Consider the following 24,628-nt stretch of genomic DNA (forward strand, 5'->3'; position numbering starts at 1 on the left):
GTCACCGAGTCAGGGAGCAGCTGGGTCCCTCCTTGGTGCCCAGAGTCCCTGGCGGGTCCACCCATGAGTCCTGTGTCCACAGTTACAGTTTTCTCTGTCCGGTGATCCGAGGGAAACTCTGCCTGTCCTTGGTTGCGGCTGCCCCTTTGGCCCAGATCACCTACTGTTCCGGATCATTCCGTAGAGGCCTTTTCACCGGGACTCACCTTTCCTACAGGGAGAGCAATTACTCACCTCTCGGGACAAACACCTAACTGCTCTTCACTTTCATGTGCTTCTCTCCAAATTCCATGGGCCCAAAATATTCGGAGCCCACGGTCCTGGAGACTGGAGCTGTTGCTGGTTGAAAACGAGGCCGTTGACGGTGAGGGTGGTGGTTCCGCCGCGGTGGCCAGTCCCCGAGTGACCTCAGTGTGATCCGTGGGTCCGTCTGCGGGCTGCCGTGTCCCTGCCCACAGCCCACCGAGGGGCCTCCCGCCAGCCCCGCAGTCAGGGACGCCTGCCCGAAGGCCACGGGGAATCGCGAGGGGCCCGGTGCACGCTCTCCCAGGCTCCCAGAACCTGGTTGTAAGCTGCCCCCTCCTCTCCCTAGGAGGAGGAGACTTGGGGCCCGGGGCAGGGGCAGGGGCAGGGGCAGGGGCAGGGGCAGGGAAGGCTTTGGGAGCACCTTTCCAGATGAGCCACCACGAGGGTTCGGGTATTTTTAGCTGGCGCAGTATCCGGCGCTAGGCAGAGCAGAAATAGAAGAGGCTGTTCTGGGTGTTCTGGATCTGCTGGTCTCTGGCTCTCTGGAGCTGGGCTGGGGGCCGGGGGGCCGGGGGCCAGGGACTGAGGCGGGGGGGCCGGGGGTGGGGGCCAGGGGTGGGGGGCGGGGGCAGGGGGCTGGTGGCCGGGGTTGGGGGTAGGGGGCTGGGGGCGGGGGCCAGGCGTGGGGGGCAGGGGCGGGGGCTGGGGGCCGGGGTGTGGGGGGCGGGGGACTGGTGGCCGCGGTTGGGGGGTAGGGGGCCGGGGGCCGGGGGGGGGGGGGGCAGGGGCGGGAGCCAGCCCGGGGGGGGGGGGGGAGGGGGGGCAGGGGTCGGGGTGGGGGGCTGGGGCTGGCGCTGGGGCGGGTCGGGGGGCAGGCGAGAGGAGCGGAAACAACTTCTGCTGTTTGGAGAAACACGGCAGGCTGCGTTGTGGACGCCGTTATTTCTGTTGGTGAGCGCTCTTTATGTAAATGCCGCGGCGCTGGCTTTGGCTCTGCGTCTGCGTGTGTAATCACAGCAGGCCGTGGGGGGGGCGGGGGGCGGGTAATTATGTTTTAAAATACCACCCGGGTTGTTTTTCCTGTGCTCCCTGAGCCCCCGGGTATGCCAGGTTTGGAAGGTTCTCTGTTGCTCTCTGCTCATCTGCCCCCACCCGCGTTCCCCACACACACCTGGTGGGAGGTGCCTCCCGTTCCCCAGAGCGACTGCCCCCCCAACTTGAGCCCTGATCTGGGGGGGGGTTGCTGGGCACTGGAGCCCAGTCTGCCTTCTCCCGAGGGGCTCTGCTGTGGCTCCAGGAGGCCGGCCCCCACCACCGCCCCGACGGGAGCTTGAGGCTGCCGGGTTCTGGCCACCTGGGGGTGAGGGTCTGCCCAAGACGCTTCCTTGCCACCCTACCTCCTGAAGCCCCTTTGCAGCAGCCCCCGTGTGGCTTTCCCAGGTCTGTGGCCCCGCCCAACCTGGCACCTGCCACAGTGAGGCCAGGTGCTGAATTTTCCTGTGACCCCCTAAGCGGGGATGGGTCACAATGCCGAAGGGACAGGACCACTGCTCCAGCCTGAGTGGCCAGGTGTCCCTGCCTGGAGCCTGATGGAGAGCAGGTTCCAGCCTGGCCCTGCCCTCCAGGTATCTGGGCACTACAAGGTTCTACAGCCACCCCCCTCTGGCCCAGGAGCCGCTAAGGCTGCTACAGAGAACTGCTGTCCTTGACCATGAGGGCCCAACCCTGAGTGACCCTCTGAGCAGCCCGAGGCCCCTGCCGGCATGCAGACCTTGCCCCCGTGTCTGGGTGGCTGAGGGCGGGCTGGGCCGTGCTCTCTGCCAGCTGTGTGGGGGAGTCCCCTGCCCCGGACCAGCTGTGATTTCTCAGTGACAGCAGCTGGCCGGGAGCAGGTGGCCCTCCTGGGAGGTGACCCAGAGTGGCCCGTGTGCTGGGGACACAGGGTGAGGGAGGCGGGGTGAAGCGTGCCGGGCTGATGGCAGCATGTGCGTGGCGGGGGGCTTTGCCCTGGAGCCCTGCCCCGTGCAGAGGCCCTTCGCTGACCCTGTGGTGAGCGTGCGGCTTGTGTGGCTGCTGGGGTGGGGGGGCAAGGAGACCAGGGGGCTGCAGGGAGATGGGGGAGGATGTGGGGCTGGACTTGGGGGCACCTGCTTAAGGGGTCTTGGGACACAAGGCCTGGTGGGGCTCGGTCCTCTCCACCACGGGAGCCTCCCTGTGGCATCTCTCCCCACCCAGCCTGGCCACCCGATGAGCCCCCGACGGGGCATCCCCTGAGGGCCTCTCCTCGGCCCCCCAGCACCTGGACGGCACTCGGTGTGGCTGGTGCCCAGTAGACTCGAGCCCCCACCCCGGCCTTGAGAGACCGGCCAGAGGGCCTGTGTCCCAGCCAGGGGAGGGTGGAGGGTGGGGCCTCGGGAGGGAGGGGAGGGGAGGGGGGGGGGGACAGTGGCCTTGACGTCCAGCTGCTGTTATGCTCCTGTGTGGCTTGGGGACATCAGAGTGGGCTCAGCCCCTGCCCTATCGTAGCTGCAGGTTCGGCGAGCTCAGGGGCCCCTGACTGTCAGCTGGCAGTGGTTTGTCAGGAGCATTCCCAGACCACCTGGAGGGCTGGAGGTGCCCTGGGTGCCCTGCCCGACAGTGCCACTGCCCAGCTTTACTGCTGGCAGGTACTTACGGAACTGTCTCTCGTCCCGGCAGCATGGCACAGCCTCCGGGAAGTGCCCACTGGCAGGCAGAGGCCCTGTGTGCCCCCACCTGTGGAATGGGACCGCCCCCAGCCATCAGGCCAGGGGCACAGTGCAGGCCCTATGCGCTCCAGGCCTGCACTCCACCCGGCAGAGTGCCCGATGAGACCTCGGGGCCAGCCCGGCTGCCCTCCGACCAGCCCCTTGCACATGCCGTCCTGAGCCCCCCGTCCTGCCTGATCTGCAGGCCTGTGTCTGGTGGGCACCTCCCGGGCCCTCGTAGCTTGTTCACAGGTCTGGGTGGGCATCCCTCCCTGCCTTCTTCCGTTCGCTTCTCCGCTCTGGTCCTCCCCACAGAGGTCAGGGTGAGGTGGGCAGGGAGAGAGTGGGGAGGGCAACGAGGCAGGGACGGAGCAGTCGAGCCCACCGTGGAGGGTCTGACCCGAGCCTGGCTGGGCAGGATCTCCATCGCCGTGCCTGAGAGCACCCCTAACCGGATCGGGTCTGTGTCCGCAGTGCAAGAGAAACCAGAACCCATGCCACTGGAGAGCCGCTCCTGTGTCCTCATCCGCCGCGACCTGGTGGCGCTGCCCGCCAGCCTCATCAGCCAGATCGGGTACCGCTGTCACCCCAAGCTCTACTCAGAAGGGGACCCTGGCGAGAAGCTAGAGCTGGTGGCAGGTGAAGTGCCCCTCCCCGCCCTGTCTATTGTGTGCAGATGCCCTCGTTTATCTTTTTTCCTCAGAGCTCTGAACAATGTACTCATCACTAATCAGTCAAAAAAAAAAAAAAAAAAAAAGAACATCTTAAATTTCCTCTAATTTCCTTTTAGGAGAATGTGTCATTAAGAGGAGTTATTCAATTGAATTAATTTAGCATTTTAATTGAATCCCCTGGGCTGGTCGCGCATCTGATTGGCAGGGGCTGCAATCACGATTGTGTTTTAATTTAGGTGGCAGATAAAACCAAATCGAATACAGCGCACGGGCCCCCCTCCCCCAAGTCCCAGAGCGCCCCATCGCTGCGCTGACGGGTAGCGACCGGAGGCTCCAGACGCAGGTCCGAGTCAGAAACGGAATTCTGCAAAAGCGAACGACACAGTAGAGTCCGAAAGCCCATTAGGGCCCGGTGCCTTTGTCAGAAATACTTATCTTTTCAACGTTAGGATGCATCTGGCCTCGCAGGCCCCTCGTAGATTTCTAAAGCTCTTCACAGGGAAGACAGAAGATGCTGCCGTCACCCTCGGTGGGGAGGTGGAGCCATTTGTCCCCCTCGCTAGGGAGGTGGAGCCATTTTCCAGGAGTCTCCTGGTTGGCCGGGGGAGCCCCTGACAGGCTGGCCAGGACCCATGGGCTCCTTCCCTCCCCCCAGTGCTGGCATGGACCTTCTGTGAGCTTCTGCCCCCCCCCCCCCCCCCCCCGTTCCTGTTGGGCACTCCTGACCACCACGCCCTGGGCAGCATCATAGGGTTCTGCCTGAGCTGTCCCCTCTGCTGGGAGCCACTGTCCAAACAGGCAACCTTAGAACAGGGCAGAGAGGGGTGGCTTTGCCTTTCAGCTAACAGCCTGTCTGTCGGGGTTGGGGGTTGGGGGCGGGGGCCAGGCCTGGGCACCATCCCTGGCCCAACGCAAGCTGGATATCAGGTTCCCAGGCCCCACTGTGTCCCAGCCCCCCCTTTACAGGTTTCCCCACAACGAGGGGGTGTCCCCCGTGTGGCTCAGAGTGACCTGCTCTGCTGTGGGGCTGGAGCCTCTGCAGACGTGAGCGGGGTGGCCCTCAGGGACACCTGGCATGCTGTGGCTGAGGACCGTCAGGCCACACTGACCCGACGCCCCCGGCGGTGGTCTCCATCCAGAATCACGTGTCTGTTTAAACAGTGGGCCCAGGCTCCCCCGGAGACCTGGCCCGTGGAGGGAAGCCAGCCCAGGCCGCGCAGCTGGGGACCCACACGCAAGAACACCTCCTGTGTCTTCCTTCCACCCTGCCCCCCGAGAAAAGAGCCCCCCCCACTCTTGTCTTTTTCACAAGATTCAGCACGTGGTCTGTGACAGCTGGGGTCATAGAGGCCTGAAGGAGGCTTCAGGAGGCCCCAGAGCCCGTTGGGGTTTACCGCACTGTTGTCTCAGGGGGTCGGGGGCACCGTCCGGTGCGGGCTCCTTTCTCCACAAGCAGCGTCCGTTACATGGAGGCCACCCCACGCTCTGGGCATTGTGTCCTCTGCTGGCTTGGCCCACGCCCTGCTGGGCCCCTGGGCCTTGCCAGGTTTCTTTGGGGTAAACAGTACCGTGTGGGCTCACTGCCCCCACCCCTGCCCTGGGCTGGCGGCGCCCCTCCCCCCACAGGCACAGGGCCCGGTGACCTCCAGAACTCCAGGCCCCAGCGCTGCCCGAGGTGCTTTGGTTTTGGGGAAGGGATAGAGAGGCGAGGAGCGTTGCCCAAACCCTAGGCTGAGCAGAGAAACCCCCTGAGGCTGCCAGGGTGATCTGGGGACACGTGCCAAGGCTGCCTCCCCCAGGTGACAGGGCACGCCCTGGGGTGCTGCACCCAGAAGTCAGGGGGCCTTGCGCCGCTCCCCACACCCCCTGCGCACCAGTTCTGGCCCCAGGAGCCTCCCGGGGAGGTCCTGGCCTTGGGCTGTGTGGGTGGTGAGGCCGAGCGCCTCACTCTTCTGTGTCTGGTGGTCACAGGCTCTGGCGTCTACATCACACGAGGTCAGCTGATGAACTGCCACCTCTGCGCAGGGGTGAAGCACAAGGTCTTGCTGAGACGGCTCCTCGCCACCTTCTTTGACAGGTGGGTCCCTGGGCAGGTGCAGAAGCCTCGAGGGTCTCCCGTGGCTGACGCCTCTCGCGTGTGAGGCCCCCCACCTTACTGACTTCACACTTGGGTGTCGGCCCGGGGACTGTGGAGGTGAGGGAGGGGGGGCCTGGGTCTGGGGAGGGCTGTGGACCACCCCCCCTCTAAAACAAAGACCTACGTGCTTCACTTCATGGGTGGGTCAGAAGGTGGCGGGCCTGTTCCCCACCCCTGCACCCTTGGAAGTCAGGAGCGGCACAAGGCGGGGGGCAGGCAGACTTCTGGGTGGGAAAGCCCCATTCCCGTGGCACCTCTGACTACCCCTCCCCCCACCCACCGCCAGGAACACACTGGCCAACAGCTGCGGCACCGGCATCCGATCGTCCACTAGTGACCCAAGCCGCAAGCCTCTGGACAGCCGGGTCCTGAACGCTGTGAAGCGTAAGTGGACGGGGTCTCCCGGGTCGGGGGCGCAGGAGTGGCGGGGTCCCCCGGGGACCTCAGGCGGGGGCGGGCGGGCGGCCTCTCCCCGGCACCAGGCTGGCCCTACAGGGCTGGGGGGAAAGAGAAAAGAACAGCTCTCAGGAGCCAGGTCTCGAGGTGCTAACGTTCTTGGTAGGTTTCCAAGCATGATGGATTCAGCTGCGTGCGAAACTATTTTAATATGTGAAATAGATCTAATTTTCCTTTTTGAACAAAACCCCTTATTTACATTTCGAGGTTATTTTGAGCCTTTGCCATCTGCTTGCTGGCTCCTGCCTCCCGCTCCTGGGCGCGTGGGGGCGGAGCCGGTCCATCTCCGCAGCCGACTGCTGCCCCCCGGCCCCAGCCCCGGCCTCGGGAGGAGCCCACCCGCTCCGATCGGGCCAGACGGGCCGAGAGCCGGCCCTCCTGCGGCCGTCGGCTCGCGAGACACTGTCTTATTTCCTTGCTTGGAAAACATCTCTTGTGAGGCTAATTCTGTTTTAGAGCAAAGAGGGGCCTTTGTGGTGGATAATGGGAGTCCCAAAGCGTGCAGTGCCAGTGGGGCTCCGGGAAGAGGCCGGGAGGTGTGCGGCCGATGCTGCTGTGAGGGGCTCGCCCTGGGGACCTGGCTCTGGCTCCCAGGTGGCTTGCAGAGCGGGGTCCTGTGGCTCCCAGTGGAGGACCAAGGAGAGGCTCGGCACCGTTTTCAATGACGACGGATGCGGCCACCGGGGCTCACTTCCTCCCGGCTCGGGCTGGGCCGGGGGAAGGGGCTGACCGGCTCCGCCTCGCTCCTTGTCCAGACTGTGAGGAAGCGCCTCTGATTAGCGGGTGCCGAGGGCTGCCTGCCCTCCCTGCCCCGACTCCCCTTCTGGCCAGGGCAGGGTTACCCATCAGGCTTGTCTGAGCAGGTCTGGGACCCAGGGTGGGTGGGGCAGCGATAAATGAGGCCCAGAGATGCCAGGGACCTGCCCAAGGCCACACAGCCAGTGGGTGCTCAGGGAGGTACCACGGCCTTGTGTCCCGATGCCAGTTGTCCCGAGGGAGCAGGGCAGGGTCTCCAGGACTGAGTGGAGAGAAGGGTGACCCCCTGTCCTCAGGCTGAGGCCACAAGAGGCCTGGGTGGCCATGACGTCTCTGGAGGCCCCCAGCCATGCCCCCACTGGCTCAGGAGCGGCCACTCCAGCAAATAAGTGCCCTGACCCCGGGGCTGTGGGGCCCCTCGGGAGGCGGGGGTCACCCTGACCCCGGGGCTGGTGGGGCCCCTCGGGAGGCGGGGGTCACTCAGCCCGTGCCCCCGCACCCCTGTGCTCGCAGTGTACTGCCAGAACTTCGCCCCCAGCTTCAAGGAGAGTGAGATGAACGTGATCGCGGCGGACATGTGTACCAACGCCCGCCGCGTGCGCAAGCGCTGGCTGCCCAAGATCAAGTCCATGCTGCCCGAGGGCGTGGAGATGTACCGCACGGTCATGGGCTCCTCCGCCGCCGGCCCGCCCCTCGACCCCGACTTCCCGCCCGCCGCGGCGCAGGTGTTCGAGCAGCGCATCTACGCGGAGCGGCGGGCCGACGCCGCCACCATCGTGGCTCTGAGGACTGACGCCGTGAATGTCGACCTGAGCGCCGCCAACAACCCCGCGTTCGAGGCCGGCGAGGAGGCGGACGGGGCGGGCTCCGTCATCCAGGAGGTGGCCGCGCCCGAGCCGCCGCCCGCGGCCGCCCAGAGCCCCCCGCAGCCCTTCGAGCAGGGCGGCACCAGCTCCAGCCGGCCGCAGACGCCCGCGGCGGCCCGGAGACAGGAGGCGTCCTACGCAGGGACCTTGTAGAGGAGCCGCCGGCCCGCGGGACGGTTTTCCAGCTGCTTGCATGCGTTACTAATACAACAAATGTGATCAAGCCACTTACCTACGGAACTGCTACTGTTGCCTGAAAAAAATGTGATTTTTATCCTGCTTGTATTTAAAGTTGATGAAGGAAACACACGCATTCGATATACTGTAAGGACGAGTCCGCCGGTGACCTCGCGAGGAAGGTCCCAGGGCCCCTTTTGATATCTGCGAGGTTAGCCTCCAGGCTGTGGCCCCGCCCCCCGCCCCACCCCCACCCCTCGCGGGGGCGGGGACGGGGACGAGAGCCTGGGGGAGGGGAGGGGGGGGGGTCCGCCTGCCCTGCCTCCCCGCCCTGCCCGCCCCCTCTGCCCAGGGGGCCTGGGGTGTGGGGCCCGCGCCCCCTGACACTCACTGCTCACCCCCCTGGGGCCAGGGGCCAGGGCTGGGCCCCCGGGGGCCAAACTCCTCTGGTTTTCCTTCTTCCTGAGACTCGGGGGTCAGGCCTTCCGGGTCCACTGTGTGCGTGGGGTGTGGGAGCGAGTGAGGGCGTGTGTGCGTGTGCGTGTGTGTTTGAGCGTGTGCGGGGGCAGCGGGATGGGCCGCCCACAGGAGGAGGCAGGGTTCCGGCATCTCTGCTCTCCTACCCTGTGCCCATGGGCTCCCCTGGTCCCCCAGCTCCTTGGTCCTTGGTGCACCGGGGCCCCACAGGCTGGGCCAGCTGCCATGAGCGCCCGTGGCTCCCGCCCGGCCACCTGCCATCCTGTGGGGCGCGGCCACGGCCCTGGTGCCGCCCCACAGCCCTCAGCCACGTTGGGATTACGTTTGTCTGTTTATTTGTTTTTGTCTTAATTCAGATCTATTTCATGTATGGTTTGAAAATTTTCAGACCCAAAAGAGCAAAAAATTAGGGAGGATTTGGTGTCCCTGCCTCCAACCCACTGTGGCCGGGGTCTGGGTCATCTGTATCCGGGCCCCGCCGGGCCCTGGGTCCCACCTCCCTCCTGTGCAGAGCAGGGCCGTCGCAGGGAGAAGCAGCCAGGGCAAGTGACACAGGAGGGTGCTGCGGGCCCTGCCTGGGAGGAGGCAGAGGCCAGGCCGGGCTGGAGCGGGTCCCCGTTTTGTGCTGCAAACCCTGGGGTGTGCGCCTCTGCGGCTGTGGGTGTGCGGGGGCGGGGGGGGGGGGAGCAGTAGGGGTGCGGTCTGGAATGCACGGCAGGGTGCACGGAGGAAGGACCCCTAGAAGTTGCTGGAAGGCTCACTTTGAAGTTGAGTTGCTGTGTTTTGGTGAGGGAGGGCACGGGCTGCATGGAGCACTCAGGTGGCCACTTTGTCCAGGGGCTTCCTTCCTTCCGAGCCCCAGGCAGCTGTTAGGCCAGACCCGAGACACCCCTCGGTTTTCCGGACCTGAAGGGGTCTGTTGGACCCCTCCCCTTCCCTCGCACTCTCCCCGCCCCCGACTGGGTGCAGAATAGGCCCACCTGCCTGCGTGTGCCTGTAGGTGTCCCTGCCCGGGACCCACAGAGCTGAGCCTCCCCCAGCTGCGGGCGGCCTGCAGGGGCTTAGGCCCCTTTCCACGGAGGGTCCTACTGACTGCTGCCCTGTGTGGAGAGGCCCTGGGGGAGGCTTGGGGAGGGGGCTCCCTGCACGGAGCCTCCAGCCTCCTCCAGCCGGCCCAGACATGTGCCCACCCTCCAGAAAGATCTGATGGCTCCCGGAAGAGGGGTGGGGGGACCTTGGGCAGGCACGGGGGAGCTGATCGCAGCCCCTGTGCCCCAGACCAGGGTGGTCCGGGCCTGGAGGTTGGGGCCCCGAACCCACCGCCTGGCCCCGAGATACGCCTCTCTCTCTGCCTCCTTCTCCCCCCGACTTGGGCCCAGGTGGGGTTGGCTCTGTGTGGGCCCCTCAGGACCTGGCCCTCCTGGGACTGCGAGAAGGCCTCCCCCCAGCATCCTCAGGCGGCCCCTGGGGGGTGGGGGTGGGGATGGGTAAGGGTGACCCCCATCCCCCCATCCCCCCTGCAGCTCCCCTTCCTCACCCCAATGTGCACTTTAATTTGACCATCCCTGAGGACCCTGGGGAGACGGCCAGCCCGCCCCGGCCGTCAGCAGAAGGGCTCGCTCGCTCTCCCTCTCTCCCCTCCGGTCCAGAGTGGGAGCGGCCCCCGACCCGAGGCCAGGTCACGCAGGGGTGCACTGGCCCGGTGGGGGCAGTGGCGCCTGCACAGAGAAGGCCTGACCGCCACTCAGGCCAGCACAATGTCCCGCGACCTCTGTCCCCTAATTGTTTAAAACCGCCGTCTGTTTTGTTGTTCTGGGTAAGGAAGGCAAGAGCTATATATAGGTAAAACTTTAATACTTCAATGTGAATGGGTTCTGAGCTCCCCCTGTGCCCCGGGCGGGCCAGGCCGAGCGTTTTGCACTAATGTGTCCCGCGGTGGACGTGGGTCCGGAGCGTTTGCAGACGGGCATGGCTGATGATTGTATCTGCCGGGGCGCTCCCTCCGCGTCCTGAATGTTCCGCGGGGCGGGCGGCGGCGGGCCTGGGCTCGGAGGGGCCTTCCAGAGTGCCTTAGCATCTTCCAATCATTTTTCCCAAGGAAAACCAATTAAGAAAACCGGACCCTCCCCCTCCTCTGTTTACAAGACGGCTAATTCCTGTCCCGTGAGCGTGACCCTGACTCACCCAGACCCTGTAGACCGAGAGACAAGCCACTCAGTATTTATGACATTTCTGCACCTTTACTCCCAAGCTTGACTATTAGCAATATGCATACACTATGTAGAGTCTATTATAGAGCTAAGTTAGACCCGCGCCTTTTTGAGGAGGAGAGAAGGGACTGGACCCCGTCAGAGCGGACGTGGCGGGCAGCCGGCTGGGCGCACATCCTCCCCCGGCGGACGGGCTGTGCCACAGGAGGCAGCTGGGACGGAGTGCAAAAGGTCCAGGAGAAGGGACGGGTAGATGTGACAGATACTGTGAGCTGGCGGGGCCCCCCCGGCCTGGCCGGGGCGCCTCAGTACTTGAATTCTGTCTTGTTTTCTGCACTGTGTCTGGTCTCACCCAGAGTTCTCTGTGGTTGCTTAACTTTGCGTTTGGTTCGATTGTCTTACCTTGCCCCTGAATGTGGCCGTGGCCGGGGATTAGAGGCCAGGGGAGATAGCTTCCCAGGGGCGGCCTGCAGCCCCTCTCCGGCTGCCGTGGTGCTGGCTGACCGTGGGCCTGGGGTTCACATCTCGTCCACGCAAGCGAGCTCGCTCGCTGGCTCCTGGGCGGCGTTTGTGTTTGGAGCTGGAAGGAAGGCAGAGGGGGAGGGGCGCGGCGGGGGGGCGGGGCCGGAGCATCTGCGGGGACTCTTGGTGTGCCCGGCCCTGACCTATCCCCACCGAACGGCAGAACTTTCTAGCACCAGCCCAGTACCACCCCCAGCCATTTACCGCCTAGACTCCCCTCAGATGGGTTATTTTTATGGAGATGCCTTGATGCCCGCGGAAAGAGGCCGATGGCCCATTAACCGACCGAAAACTGCGCGAAAACCTCTGTTTGCCTCTGCCAGCAGTAAATCCTAAACACAGAATTGAGAGTTCATAGCTGTCTTGAGCTTTAACTACTGTGATGCATAAATGTGTCATCATGTCAGCCAGCCAGCTCCGAATACCCGCCACCCGCCACCGGGAGGTCGTTAGGGCTTGGTACAAGATGTTTCTAACATGGCCAAGGTTCTGGGTTCCGTTTGTTTGTTTGTTTTGTTTCTTCGAGAAAAAAAAAAAAAATGAAAAGGAAAATTATGCAGAATCTGGAGCGTTCAGATTGGACAACCTGCTTGAATTCAGATCAACCCCTTCATTGTTAGCGTTTTGCACATGATTGTAATTTTTATGTCAAAAGAAGCCAAAACTTGCAATACTATTTTTAGCAGACAAAAAAAAAAAAAAAGAACTTAAGTATAAAATGTATAAATATTTTTGACTTGAACATGTGGATGGCACTGGGTGCAAACAGACCATTCATGCTTTGGACGGAATGTTTGGGAAAAAGAGCCTTTTGATAAAGGAGACTGTCGCCGCCATACGGTCTGGTGGGGGTCGTTAGGTAGTGCTGTAACTCACGACTGTTAATAAACGAATGAGATCACTGTCCCTGTGCCGTGGAGGAGGTCTGTTTCCTGAGCCCCGAGCTCCGTTCCGGCCCCGCAGGTGCGTCCTCTCTCCTTTCTGCTGCTACTCAGCAGAGTCAAGATTGTTGCTTTCTCGCCGTGGCTGACGCTGCACCGGTAACTCGACCCTACAGACGCGTCCGCCGGCCACCGGGAAACCCAGGGCTTCTGTCACGCTCAGAGCCGATTCGTGAGGTGGAAATCCGTTACAAACAAACAGAAGGATGTGATCGTTCATTGTATAGCGCTTTGTAAAATTCACATTTACGGAATAATAAAGTCAGTTCAAACCCAGCTGCCCGCACCTTGCTTGGTCAGTGCGACTGGGGAGACGCTGGGGAGCCAGGGAGAAGGCCGGCTGTTGGGCAGGTGACCCAGTGACTCGGGTCGCCCTCAGGACCCAGGATCCCCAGGTGGGGGAAGGGCCATCCCCAGGCTCCGTGCCCACGGGCCCCCCACCCCGGGGGGCGGGGGGTTACGTGCTTGTGGGAGGGCTCCGGGCTGAGCTGGGAGGGGCTCCTTTCCTTTTTGTTGTCTGCCAGCTGGGAAAGCCACCCCACCTGCCTCACCTGCCTGCCACCCGCCAGGTGTGTGGCTATAGCCGGCTGTGCCCCGGCCACCTCCTCCTGGGCCGGGCCTGCCCCCAGGTGGACAGAGGGGGGATTGCAAATGGACAGCAGGTCCCCTGGCCGGACTGGGAGCCCCCGGTGTCCGGGGGGACACTCCCATCTCCCAGCCGTCTCTGGAACTGTTCCCCTCAGGCCAGCTCTGGACTGGGGTTCTCAGATTCAGCCCTGGCAGCTCTCTGCCCCCTTCGTTTCTCTGCTGAGAGCTCGCCCTGAAACCAGGGCGCTGGGCAAGGGAGGCCGTGCCTCAGGGTGTCCCTGAGACCTGGACTGGGCCCTCGCACGTGCTTCCCGCACCCGGGCACCTGTGTGGCAGGCCCCTGTCTTCTCATCGGCACCCCCGGTTCTTGCCCGGGCTGAGCCACGGGTGTATTTGCTGACTTGTTTATCGAGCTTCCCCGGGGGGTGGGGGGGGGGCCTGTAGGTCTGCTTCATGGTGGTGTCCCCAGAATGGGGTCCCCTGGAGCCACGGCCAGCACGGAATAGGCACAGAGTCTAAAATGGGCGCACGTGGTTTTCAAATGGGTGCTCTACCCCGGGGACCCCTGCATCAGCGGGTACGCTGGCTTGGGTCAGCACATCACGCCGTCTCCCCCGGAATGCCCAAGGAGCCTGGCCCAGGCAGGGCTGGGGACCTGGGTGTGCCTGTGCCCACCCCTCTGCCAAGCCCAGCTCCGGCCACCAGCACAGTGTGTCACTTCAGATCTTGTTTTCAGAGCTGTTCCCTGCCACCCCCATTCCAGCTGACCAGCGTCCTCTCTGGCCCCTTCCCGCCGCGGCCTCACAGCTCTGGACGCGGTGGAGATACCCCTCCTCTGGGCCGTGGGACACACACCTGGGAGGCCCCAAAGCCCCCTCACAGGCCTCCAGATGCCCCATCCGGGTGGTCTGGGGCCGACTGAGGCCCGTGTGCGGTGGGAATGCGAGGAGGGTCCCGGCTTGGAACCCAGTTCGGAGGTGGGGACCCTGTGGCACGGGGACCCGCCTGGCCCAGCGTGTCCCAGTGTTTCAGGAGGAGGGGGAGCCCGGCACCTGCCGGCCTGTGCTCTGTCCCCTCCGGCCCCTGTCCTTCAGCGGCCTCCCTGCCCTTGCAGCCTCCACAGAAACTGGCTGAGGCATCAGAACCTCAGCCCCTCCTCTCAACCCTTTGTCCTGATCTGGGAGGGGGTGCAGCGTCAGCAGGCCCGAGGCTGTGCCCTGGAGCCCTTTGTCCTCCGCACAAAGGGTCCGAGCCCTGGGGAACGGGTGGTCCCGAGCCTGTGGAGGAAGGGCCCCGGGGTCCCGGCTGTGCACAGGCCAGGGTGAGGGCCCGGCCAGGGTGGGGGGGGTGGTGAGCAGGGAGGAGGGACGGCCCGGGCAGGAGCCACACTGGTCACCTTTGTGCCAGCTCCCACTCGTTGATAAGCCTGGGTGGCGTATTCGTCACAACCCGCTCTGGATGGGCACCACCCCTCCCCGGAGGGGGCACGGAGGCCCTGTGCCGTCACCCCGCGCCATGCTGGCAGTGACCCAGCCCATCTGCTGCTGCTGAGGAGGCCTGGGGCGGCTCGGTCACAGCTCTGCGTTACGTCCGCTCGGTCAGGTGGCCCCAGAAGGGCCAGGTGGGAGGGTCCACTCAGCAGTGGACACAGACGCTTGTCCAAGGACCACGGAGGGATCTTCCTCGGGAAGGAAGGAGAACGGTGGGCAGGCCGGCCGCGGTTAGGGCCCTGGGCTGGGAGGGAGGGAACGGCCGGGGAAGAGGGACAGGGTGTTCAGATGCACCCAGCTCTCCGGTATGTCGGCCACCGAGGCACCCACGTGTCTGGGCACTCGGGGGACGGGCAGGGGGTGAATTGGGCGACAGTGTCGACAGAGCTCCTGCTGTGAGGGTAGGGGTCACGGAGGCCGGGCTGCCTGGGCGCCCGAGGGCGGGGCGCGAGGCCATCCCCCGTGGGCCCTGCCTCTTGGGCCCCCCTGGGGTGACCAGTGCAGAGAGCTGGGAGGGGCCCCGGGAGCCTGCTAAGGAGGGGGTGGGGACACATCAGGTGGCCTCAGTAGGAATGCCACAGAAGAGCAGGGCTGGACGGGATCTCTGGCCCAGATCTGCCCTGCCCTTGTGGCCCACCTCCGGGGTCCCCGTCGTCTGAGGGAGGCTGTTCTGGGTGGGCCCGGGGTGTGGCAGGTTTGTGACTGGGAGCCTACGGAGAGAGGGGGCGGGGCGGGGCGGGGCAGGGCGGGCGCAGGGACCAACGAGGCAGTGTGGCCCAGGCAGTGGCGGCCCCGGGGGTCTCGTCTGGGCCCCCCTCCCACACACACCGGGGAGGCAGGTCTCGCTGAGCAGAAGCTGGTCCCAGCCCCCTGGGACCTGTAACTGCCTAGCTGCTCCGGACAGACAGGGAGCTGGGAGGTGGATGCCCTTGCCGCAGGGGGAGGGGCGCGGAGGCCCTGATTTCCAGGAAAGGCAGCCTGTTTCTCTAGGGCTGGCCATCAGGGGCCGGGGAGAGCAAGGCCTTGCCCAGCGCCAGCCAGGCTGGCACAGAGCCCACGTGCACGGCCTGGGGCTGCCCGGCTCCTGCCTCAGGTCCCTTTTCGCGTGAGGGACGGGCTGGTGCGGGGGTGTGGCTGTTTCCCGGCAAGGAGCCAGCCACGCTTGTCCCTCTGGCCTCCCCACGGTGGAGCAGGTTCTGGAAAAGGGCTTCCCCAGCAGCGCTGGCACCTTGTTCGGGAGGCCGCTCTGCCTGGTCACGGAGGTTCCAGGGCGCCCCACGCTGGCACCCCAGACAAGCCACCCCTCGGGCCATACAGCTCTGTGGCCTTTGCCCTGCTCAGACCCTGGCCGGCCCTGGTCCTGGAGGGGCCAGAGGACAGAAGTTCACCCTCCAGGAAGAAGTCCTGGCCCCCAGCTGGGGGGGCTGCACCGGGGCGGCAGGGGAGGAAGGTCACCCCTGGCGGCCGGCCGGGTGTTCACATCCAGCCCCCCCAGGAACAGTCGGTGAGGCAGGGGGTGGGGAACTTGGCCTCCACAGACCCCGATGGTCTGGGTCTCCATCCTGAGCTGTTTCCAGAGCACTCCCACCCTCCCACCAGGCGCTGGAGGCCCGAAACAGCTTGGGGCTGGGAGGGCATTTCCTGCCCTGAGGGAATTAGCGCCTCGTGGACCCCGAAACGCCTCCCTGCCGACCGGGCCCTGCTTGCTCAGCTGTGCGATCCTTCATCCATCAGCCGGCCGCCCCCACTGGGCCCCTGGTCCTCCATCCCCCCAGGGACCCTGGCCTGCACGAGAGCCGATGATTTGAGGCCGGGCTCGGAGCCCCGAACTGTGATATGGACGCACATGTTCCCGCCTCCGGACCTCGGCTTCGGCTTCTGGGCTGCAGGGTCTCTGGGGCCCTCGCTCCGGGAGACCCTGAGTCCTCCCCACCTGCCTGAAAGCCAGAGCCGCTGGGCTCAGGTCTCTGGTGGGGAACTGCTTTGGCTACTTTTGTCACTACGAACGACACCCACAAAAATCACAGCACACGCAGATGGCCAGGATCCCTGTGGGGACCTGAGGGGGCTGGGGTGGGGGAGGAACGCACCTGCTACCCCTGCGGGAGACCACACCGTACCTCGGGCCTCCCGGGGGTGGGGGTGGGGTTGAGCTTGACCCTGCTGACCTCTGCAGGTCCGGTGTTCATGCAGGACTTCACTGAAGCCCCAACACAACCCTGTGAGGCGATCTCATTGTAGCCCCGTTTTTCAGACAGGGAAACTGAGGCTCAGAGGTGTTGAAGGGGTCTCCCGCCACAGCCACTCCCGGTCTCCTCACCCCCACCACGAGGGGGGCCCTCAGCCCTTCCTCTGAGGAGGGAAGGAATGGGGCACCTGGCCTGGCCTGCCGGGTGACCCGGGGCTCTTTGAGGAAGACGAGGGTTGAGGGGCCCAGAGCGGAAGTCACCTGCCTGGGTGGCCCCTGGGGTTGGGAGAGCAGGGGAGGGGCGGGCAGCCTGGCTCAGCGTCACCCCGAGGGGCTCCAACCTCCGAGGGGTGACAAGGAGCCTCGGAGACTCTTTCAGACAGAGAGGCTCCAGTCAGACCGGTGGGCACGTTCCCCAGTCAGGGTCCCCAGAGAAAAGGCAGGTGTGGTCCTAAGGTGCCAGCCTCGTGCCATAAGGTGGGAGCAACCCAAATGTCGGTCGGAGGTGAGCGGGTCGAGCGGACCCCTCAGGGTCTGCGTGGACACAGAGGCAACCTCACGCTTTCCGGCCTGACCGCAGCCCCACCACCCAAAGAAACAGGGAGGGGAACTCACGGCCCTGCACACGGCTGGCCAAGTCGGCCGGCCTCGAACGCCATTTCAGAAGCCAGACGGAGATTCCTGCTAAGGGTTTGCTGGATACCGGCCGGGCCCGGGCCAGCTCTGTCTCAGCTGTGACCCACACAGGTGCCCACCCCTATTCTGGCTGCAGCTCCTGGCTTCAGAGTTCTTGAAGCTTCAGCCGAGGGCCAGCAGGGAGTAATTGGGGTCTGGGGTGACGCTTTGAGGGGGACACTGTGACCGGCCACAGGAACTCTGAGAGCTCCCTCTTGGGGGGGCCTCTGCATTCAGCCCCAGGGCCCCTGTCACTTCCAGGAGCCCCCGCCCACAAGGCTCCCCGGTCTCTCGTGGGGAGGCCATCACCCGTGACCACTCTCCCCACGCTCTGTAGCCTGCAGAGCCCGGGGCCAGCACAGGGGCGTGGCCGCGGCACACAGCCCCGCCCCCACGGAAGCCCACAGAGCCCCTGCCCACCTTGTCCCACGCCAGGTCCAGAGAGCTGATGGGCTGTGGAGAGGGGCGGGTGCTCCCAGCTTTTTGCTTCCTGTGGTCACCCACACCACACAGATGGGGAACTGAGGTCATATGGTGGGTGGTGGAGCTTGGGGCAGGGAGGGGTGGCCTCTGGCCCGGGACAGACTCTGACACTTGGGAAGCGGCTCCGGGCTTGGACTGGCTGCTTCTCTCCCGTGGCAAATACAGTGGGTTGAGAAGACAGGCCCAGCTCTTTGTCTGGGAACATTGGGCAGGGCAGCGGGGCGGGGAGGCGGGGATGGAGGGCAGAGGAGGGGGGGGCCTGGACTCCCCGCCTGGGGGCCCTGCAGGGGCTGAAAAGGGTCCCTCTGGGCTCAGAGACTGGCTGCAGGGGCTCTCGAGGTCTGTGTCTCCACACAGGCCCTGGGCAGCCGGTGGGCCTCAGGACCCGACGCGCCCCTTCGAGAGCCCCCCCAGGCCAGGGCTCCACACAGACCGGGGACGGCTTGGGCTGGAGGGCCGGTGCCCTGTGCTCCTGGGCTCCTGGACCTGTGCCCTGGGGCCTCCAGGGACTCTCGGCCACCCCAGTCCCAGGGGACATGCCAGGAGGAGGGGTGCACCGCCCGGCGCCGGGCCCGGGAACGTCTCCAGGACAGAGCGGCAGAGCCCCTCCCGAAGGGGAAGCTGGACTTTGGTTGGAAGGGACCCATCAGGCCACCCCGGCAGATCAGGGGAGACCGGCAAGGCTGGGGGGGATATTAGGACCTGAAGCCAAAATGCTCGGGTGAGCCCAGCCTCAATCAGATGGGCTTTGCTGGAGACCCAGCCCTGGTGGGAATACAGAAGTGATTAGGCCTAAAAGCTCGGGCCATTTAGCTTTTATTCGATTGGCAGAGAGGCCCTCTGTGCCCTCTGCTTTTTGCCGTTTGATTATATGTCTGTGCTCAAAATACGGTTCCTGGAATGTAGGCAGCAGGCAGGACTCATTGGAATGGAAATCAATTTGATTAGCGAGCAGTCGATTACCGTGAGGACTGAGGCTGTGATCCAGGCGGAAGCCAGCTCCACAAACATGGAACTTTCTGAACGCGCCTGTGTGGAGGGGCTCACTCCGGAGGGGCCGAGGCTGAGGTAGGCCAGGCCCGCCCGGGGGCTCGCGGGGCGGGAGGTATGGCGGAGCTCTCCCTCCTCAGCCTCGGCATGTGCTTGACTCCCCTGGGCCTCGGCTTTCCCCTCCATGAAATGGGATCAGGCCGCTGCTGCCGGGAGGAGTTTGGGGCCTCAGAGGGGCCGTGCATGATGGAGAGTGAGTGCCGGCCGGGTGGGTTCTGCTCAGGCAGGAATCCGGTTCCCCAGCCGCACATACTCGGACCCCTGGAGGATGCCAGTGGGTGATTCTGTACCGAGAATCCAGGGAAAGCTGGTCCAGCAGCCAGAGCCAATTTCCCGAGAGACAGGGGAGGCCGAGAGGAGCCTGGGCCTGGCCACTCTGAACCTCAGTCTCGTCCTCTGTAAGTGGAACCTCTGTTCTGACCGTGTCCATCAGGCCTGCAACACACTGCAGGAACACGGTCACTGCGGCCCCCCCCTCTGGTCCTCCTCTGCTGAAAGCAGGAGTGTGAAGGGTCCGACCCTCAGCCTTCACACCTGCACGGAGTCGGGTGCCTCTCTGCACGGCCTTCTCCTGGGGATCCCTCCAGCAGAGGCTGGGCCCGGGCCACTGTGGCAGGGCCCAGGCATGTGCAGGCCCAGATCGGAGAGGCAGGCCTGTCTCTGGCCCTCTCCCCGTTCCTGCGTCAGAGGCACACTGTGTCCCTGCTTCCCACACACAGCAGAGGGCAGCCCCAGGGCTCCCTGGGTAGGCCTGGCACAGTGTGGGCCCCTGGCAGGACACGGCCAGGCCTTCAGCAGACGCCCAGCACCTCCGCGCTGGTCACGACGAGGCACCCTGGGCGAAGGCAGCTCCCGGGCACATGATGGGGGTGGACAGAATGGGACCCGGGCAGCCCCTTTCATCCCCTCAGCCGGGCATCCTTGTGCAGTGAGCAGCCTGCACCCATGTGCACGGCGGCCCTGCTCTCGGGAGCCACATGGGCTGTGACAGGGTCCCGGCCCCATCCTCTGGCTGGGGGACTCTGGAGTCACTTAACCTGTGTGAGATTTTGTGAATTAGAGAAAACAGTTTCTACCTCACCGAGGTGGCATGGAAATCGGAAATCGGAAATCCCCTATTTGCTATGTATAGAGCACCGACTGGATGCACCAAACGAAGTGGCTGGTGCGCAGCAGGGGCTCAGTAACCGTGGCTGCCACGGCCGGACCCACGTGCCGAGGGCCACCCTGGCCGCTCTTCCTCACGCGCCACAGAAAGCAGTGATGGTCTCCATCCGACGGGCGGATCCGCCGCCACCGAGGACGCTTGCCCACACGTCTGTGCCCCCGGCGGGGCCGCGGTTCTCAAAACGCCGAACGCGGACCTTCCACGGGACCCAGCTGTGCCACCCCCCGGCCACGCGCCCCAAACAACTGAAGACCGATGTTAGGACCAAAACCCGTCCTCGCACGTTCCCGGAGCGCTATTCACCGCGGCCAGAGGGAGGGACCATCAGACGAGTGAACGGGGGCCCCCTGGGCGGCGGGATGTTACTCCACCAGGAAAAAGGGAGGAGATGCCGATTCCCGCGGCGACGCGGAGGAACCTTGAAAACGCGGCCCTGCGTGAGGGAGGCCGGGCACACGAGGACACGCAGCGTGGGATGCCACGTGAAACGTCCAGGACAGGCAGCTCCACAGACAGAAAGCAGGTCGTTGGCGCCAGGGGCCGGCTGCTGACTATGGGCACACGGTGTCCTTTTGGGGGGAACGTTCTGAAACTGGAGGGTGGTGAAGGCTGCAGCATCAGAAATGTGCTTAATGCCATCGAACTGTGCAGTTTATAACGCTTAACTGTAAATCTTGTCTCTGCTGTATTTGGCCACAATTTTTAAAATGTATTATTTTTTTAATTTTCAAAACGTATTTTTGAGACAGAGAGAGAGAGAGAGAGAGAGAGAGCGAGCAGGGGAGACACAGCATCCGAAGCAGGCTCCGGGCTCCGAGCCGTCAGCACAGAGCCCGACGCGGGGCTCAAACTCACGAACCGCGAGATCGTGACCCGAGCCGAAGTCGGATGTTCAACCGACTGAGCCACCCGGGTGCCCCGCCACAATTTTTTTAAAGTTTGTTTATCTCGAGAGAGAGAAAGAGCGAGCGGAGGGGGAGCAGAGAGAGGGAGAGAGAGACTCCCACGTGGCCCCCGTGCTGTCAACGCAGAGCTCAACACGAGGCTCGAACCGTCGAACTGTGAGACCGTGACCTGAGCTGAAATCAAGAGCCGGATGCTTAAGCAATGGAGCCACCCCGGTGCACCCCTATTTTGCCACAATTTCAAAAATAACTCCACGGCCAGTGGGTGGTGGGGCTGAGTCAGGCCGGGCGTGACCCTCCACCCGACACCGTCCCAAATAGGGGCTTGGTGCTGGGCGTCCCGCCAACCCCCCGGGGGCTCGGAGCGCTGAGCAGACAGGTGCAGGAGGGAGGTGTTCCGGCAGAGGTGGGGGGGGGGGTGGTTCTGCACCAGGCGAGCCCTTGTCTGCGATATGAGGTCTGGGGTAGAAAATCCGCACCTGCCAGAGGTGACTGACTTTGCTCAAGCGGGCAGCATGGAGGCAAAAGCCCGGCCCACGCGGGGGCAGGTGACAGGGGCGAGGGGACGCTGTTAGCCACACGGTGGAGCAGGAGGGAGGCCCGGTGCAGCACAGAGCCAGCCCCGGGCGCTCTGGCCCCAGACCGAGCTACGCGACCCCTTCCAGACCAGGGGTGACCTGGGTCAGGAGGGGCTTCCAAGGGCAGCTGCTTCCAGAAACCTGGGGAAGGGAGGGCTGGGGACAAGGCTGGAGAGGTGCAGGGCAAGGCAGCCATCCAGCAGGCCAAGGGGAAGGGACCAAAGAGCCAGTACACTCCCTGTCCCGATGCCCCCCAGGCGTCACCAGAAGCCTCTCCGTCCCCCCCAAGGTCCGCCAACCCCTCCAGGCTCCCATCCCCCAGGCCTGTCAACTATCTTGTCCCCTTTACAGAGAGGCCCTGTGAGTGGCCCCCGGCCACCCAGCACGTGGAGGAGAAGCCAGCCGATTCTCTGAGTCCAGTGTCCAGGATCGGGGGTCATGAGGGTCACTCGTTGGGGCAGTGGCCCCACGGGCACCCACTTTGCGTTTGCGGAGACCCTGGCCCGTGTCCAGGGAGGGTCTGTGGGCACTCTGGGCAGCCGTCAGGGGCCAGGAGAGGCTTCCTGCTGGAGGTGCCCCGGGGTGAGCGCTGAGCGACATCAGGGCAGAGCCCTGCCGGGGAGAGAGGGGAGCTCCTGCGGCCTCGAATGCCAGGCCCAGGACTCCCCTGTCTGCAGGCAGACTCCCGGGCTGGCTCTGGGGCCGCGCTCCCAGGAGAGAAGCCGGGCCAGGAGAGAAGGTCCGGCCCCGGAGAGAAGCCGGGCCAGCCCGGCGGGAGGAGGTCCGGCCCAGGAGCCTCAGCTGCGCGAGTGAGGCCGGCACCTGTCTCCGTGCTGCTTGGAGTCACGTGCTCCCTGCATTTGTATTTCCTGGAGCAGATGGTGGGTGCAGTAACACTTTAAATTAAGGATTCCAGAAGCACATTAAATTTAGATTTAATAAGACAGTTATTGTATGGAAATTAAAGACCCATCGATGATGATTCTTTGATTATTGAGGGTGCAATCATTTACCGCGTTCATCGTGCGGACTGAGCCTGAGTGCACGCGGGGAGCGAGGCTGGCTTCTGCAGCCCGGCCGGCCCTGGACACCCGCCCTGCCCGGACCCTTGGTCTGCAGAGCCCTGTCCCTCCAGGGGCCAGCAGTGCTCAGTGGCCGAGCCCACCCGGCCAGGTGCCGTCCTCAGGCTGGCCTGGAGGGTGTCCCGGAATCCTCCAGAAGCTGCTCTTTGTTTTGCAGGAAAGGAAACTGAGGCTGTGAGAGAGATTGGATGTGGCCTGGCACGGACGGCTGGGGAGGAGGGTGGGGAGCCCAGGGAGCCACAGGGGCAGGGAGGGGAGCCCCTGAGCATCGCTGAGCGGGGGCGGTGGCGTGGGGGGCACTTCCCGGCCTTGGCCCGTCCCTCCCAGCACTGGCCTCCCCAGGCTCTCCCCTCCTCCCACCCGGTGGGGGATTCCGGGAGCAGGCCCCCCACCCCTCCGCCGCTCAGTCCCCAGGGGGCCCCCACTTCCCCTCGAGCCAGGGGCTGGAAGCTGCTGAGTGCATGATGATCTCTTGTGGCTGCAATAAATCTGGTCACTTTGTCCTCCCCGAGACAGGAGGCGAGGTTCCTCGTCTCCAGACTGGAGGAAACCGGCTTCCGAACCTCGAGCAGATTAACACCTCCTCCTGCCGTTCCTGTAACTGTCAGCCACACGATTGGTAATCAATCGCTTTGGCCCTAAAAAATGGGCGTTTATCACCTGCTTCAGGGGGAGCTGGTGGCCTGTGCAGGTGGCCTGGCCGGGTGGGGTCTGAGCACAGCCTTCGGTCAGTCCCGCGGATGCCCCGTGAGGCTGGGCCGGGGGGCCGGGGACACTGGGTCTGCCTCGGGTCCTGCGGCGCCCAGGCCTCCGGGGGCGAAGGTCGGCCACGCACTTCCTCCGTGAAGGGGGCCGATTGGCCCAACGCTTGCCCCTGGCCCCTCTTGGTCACCTCCGAGAAAGGGCCTCGCAGCGAAGGAGTAGGAAGGTCAGGAGGGAGGTGGTAGTCTACCAGGCAGGACGTCTCAGGGCAGGGGCAAGGCTTGGGCCCAGGGTCCACCCTGCAGCCGGGTGGGTGCACCCAAGTGTGGGTCATCCCTGGCTAAGGTGGCCAGATTTAGCGAGTAAGAATACAGAACACCTAGTTAAATCTGAATTTCACGCACAAATAATTTTTTAGTATGAGTATGTCCCATGCAATTTTCAGACATGCTTATATTTTTAAAAATCATTACTTATTTGAAATTTAAAATTTACGGGGCATCCCGTACTTTACCTGGCAACCCTCCCTGCCCCACGCTGGCTCTGTGTTGCTCTGGCCCCTCCCTCCATGTGCCGTTGGCCTTCTTCCATCTCTGCCACAGGACCTTTGCCCACGCCACTCCCTCTGCCAGAGCCACCCTTCCCTTTTGCCCTGGATGCCTCACTCGGCCCACAGCCCAGGCTCAGTATCCCTCGCGGGGTTGGGAGGCGATGGACAGTGGCCTCATCCCAGGTAGCAGCAGACTGTCACTTGTTAATGGCTCTCTGCACGGCTTTACCCGGACTTGTATTTTGGATTGAGATCAAGACCTTGTCTGCCCCCGTCCAGCCCTGGGTTGGGCACAGCACTGCTCTGGGGGCGCCCTGCCGACCACAACACAGGACTGGCCTTTTGAGCCTCCGTTTCCTCGTTTGTAAAGGGGGGTGGTGCCCACGTGAGAACCCTGGTTTCTGGTGATGGTGGCACCCTGACTGCTTTCCTTAGGTGGGGGGGAACCCAGAGAGTCCAAGGGGGGACGGCAGGAGGGGCCCGGGAGAGCCCAGCAGGAACGGGGGACCTGCCCCCACCCCAGAGAGACCGGGGCACCCAGGCCCCCCCTCCTTGGGAGCCAGGAAGGCGGCATTGTGCCTGGGCTTCTGGAGATGGTGGTGCCGGGTCAGAAACCCAGAGGCCAGAGAGCCTGTCCTAAATTCCTTCCCAGATGAGGTTGGTCAGCTCACCCCACACGGCAGCCCGCCTGGGAGGACAGAGAAGGGACCCCCATCGGAGGGGTCGAGGCCCCTCCCCCAGATCCCACCACCCTGCAGCCCGGAGGGCGGCCACACTGGCCGTGCACAGAGGCGGGAAGCGGAGACCCTCAGGGGTCTGGACGCCAGGCTGGCACCGGGCCAGGCTGCCAGGTTGGGGGGGGACGGCTGGCACCGGGCCAGGCTGCCAGGTCGGGTGGGGGGGGGACGGGTGGGAGGGGAGGACCCCGAGCAGCCCAGCCCTCGGGAGACGGGCCTCCACATCTCCACCTCCTGCCTTGCT

At 64.4% G+C, this 24,628-nt stretch overlaps 1 protein-coding gene and 1 long non-coding RNA gene across 6 annotated transcripts in view; both read left to right on the plus strand.

The window, feature by feature from the left end:
- Positions 1-12,464, plus strand: part of NACC2 (NACC family member 2) — a 70,782-nt gene extending 58,318 nt beyond the window's left edge. For all 5 annotated transcript variants that reach the window (XM_053908550.1, XM_053908551.1, XM_053908553.1 and 2 more), the window contains 4 exons: positions 3,447-3,611; positions 5,618-5,723; positions 6,070-6,167; positions 7,509-12,464. In XM_053908550.1, the coding sequence (XP_053764525.1) occupies positions 3,447-3,611; positions 5,618-5,723; positions 6,070-6,167; positions 7,509-8,014 (875 nt within the window). In that variant the 3' untranslated portion in view covers positions 8,015-12,464. The remainder of the gene's footprint in view (positions 1-3,446; positions 3,612-5,617; positions 5,724-6,069; positions 6,168-7,508) is intronic.
- Positions 12,465-14,046: 1,582 nt separating this feature from the next.
- On the plus strand, positions 14,047-20,555 carry LOC109258822 (uncharacterized). Its single transcript, XR_002076438.2, has 2 exons — positions 14,047-14,478; positions 18,519-20,555. It is a non-coding gene; the product is annotated as an uncharacterized LOC109258822 (long non-coding RNA).
- Positions 20,556-24,628: the final 4,073 nt, after the last annotated feature.

This window comes from Panthera pardus, unplaced genomic scaffold (assembly GCF_024362965.1).
Source record: "Panthera pardus isolate Hobbes unplaced genomic scaffold, ASM2436296v1 HiC_scaffold_20, whole genome shotgun sequence".
NCBI lineage: Eukaryota > Metazoa > Chordata > Mammalia > Carnivora > Felidae > Panthera > Panthera pardus.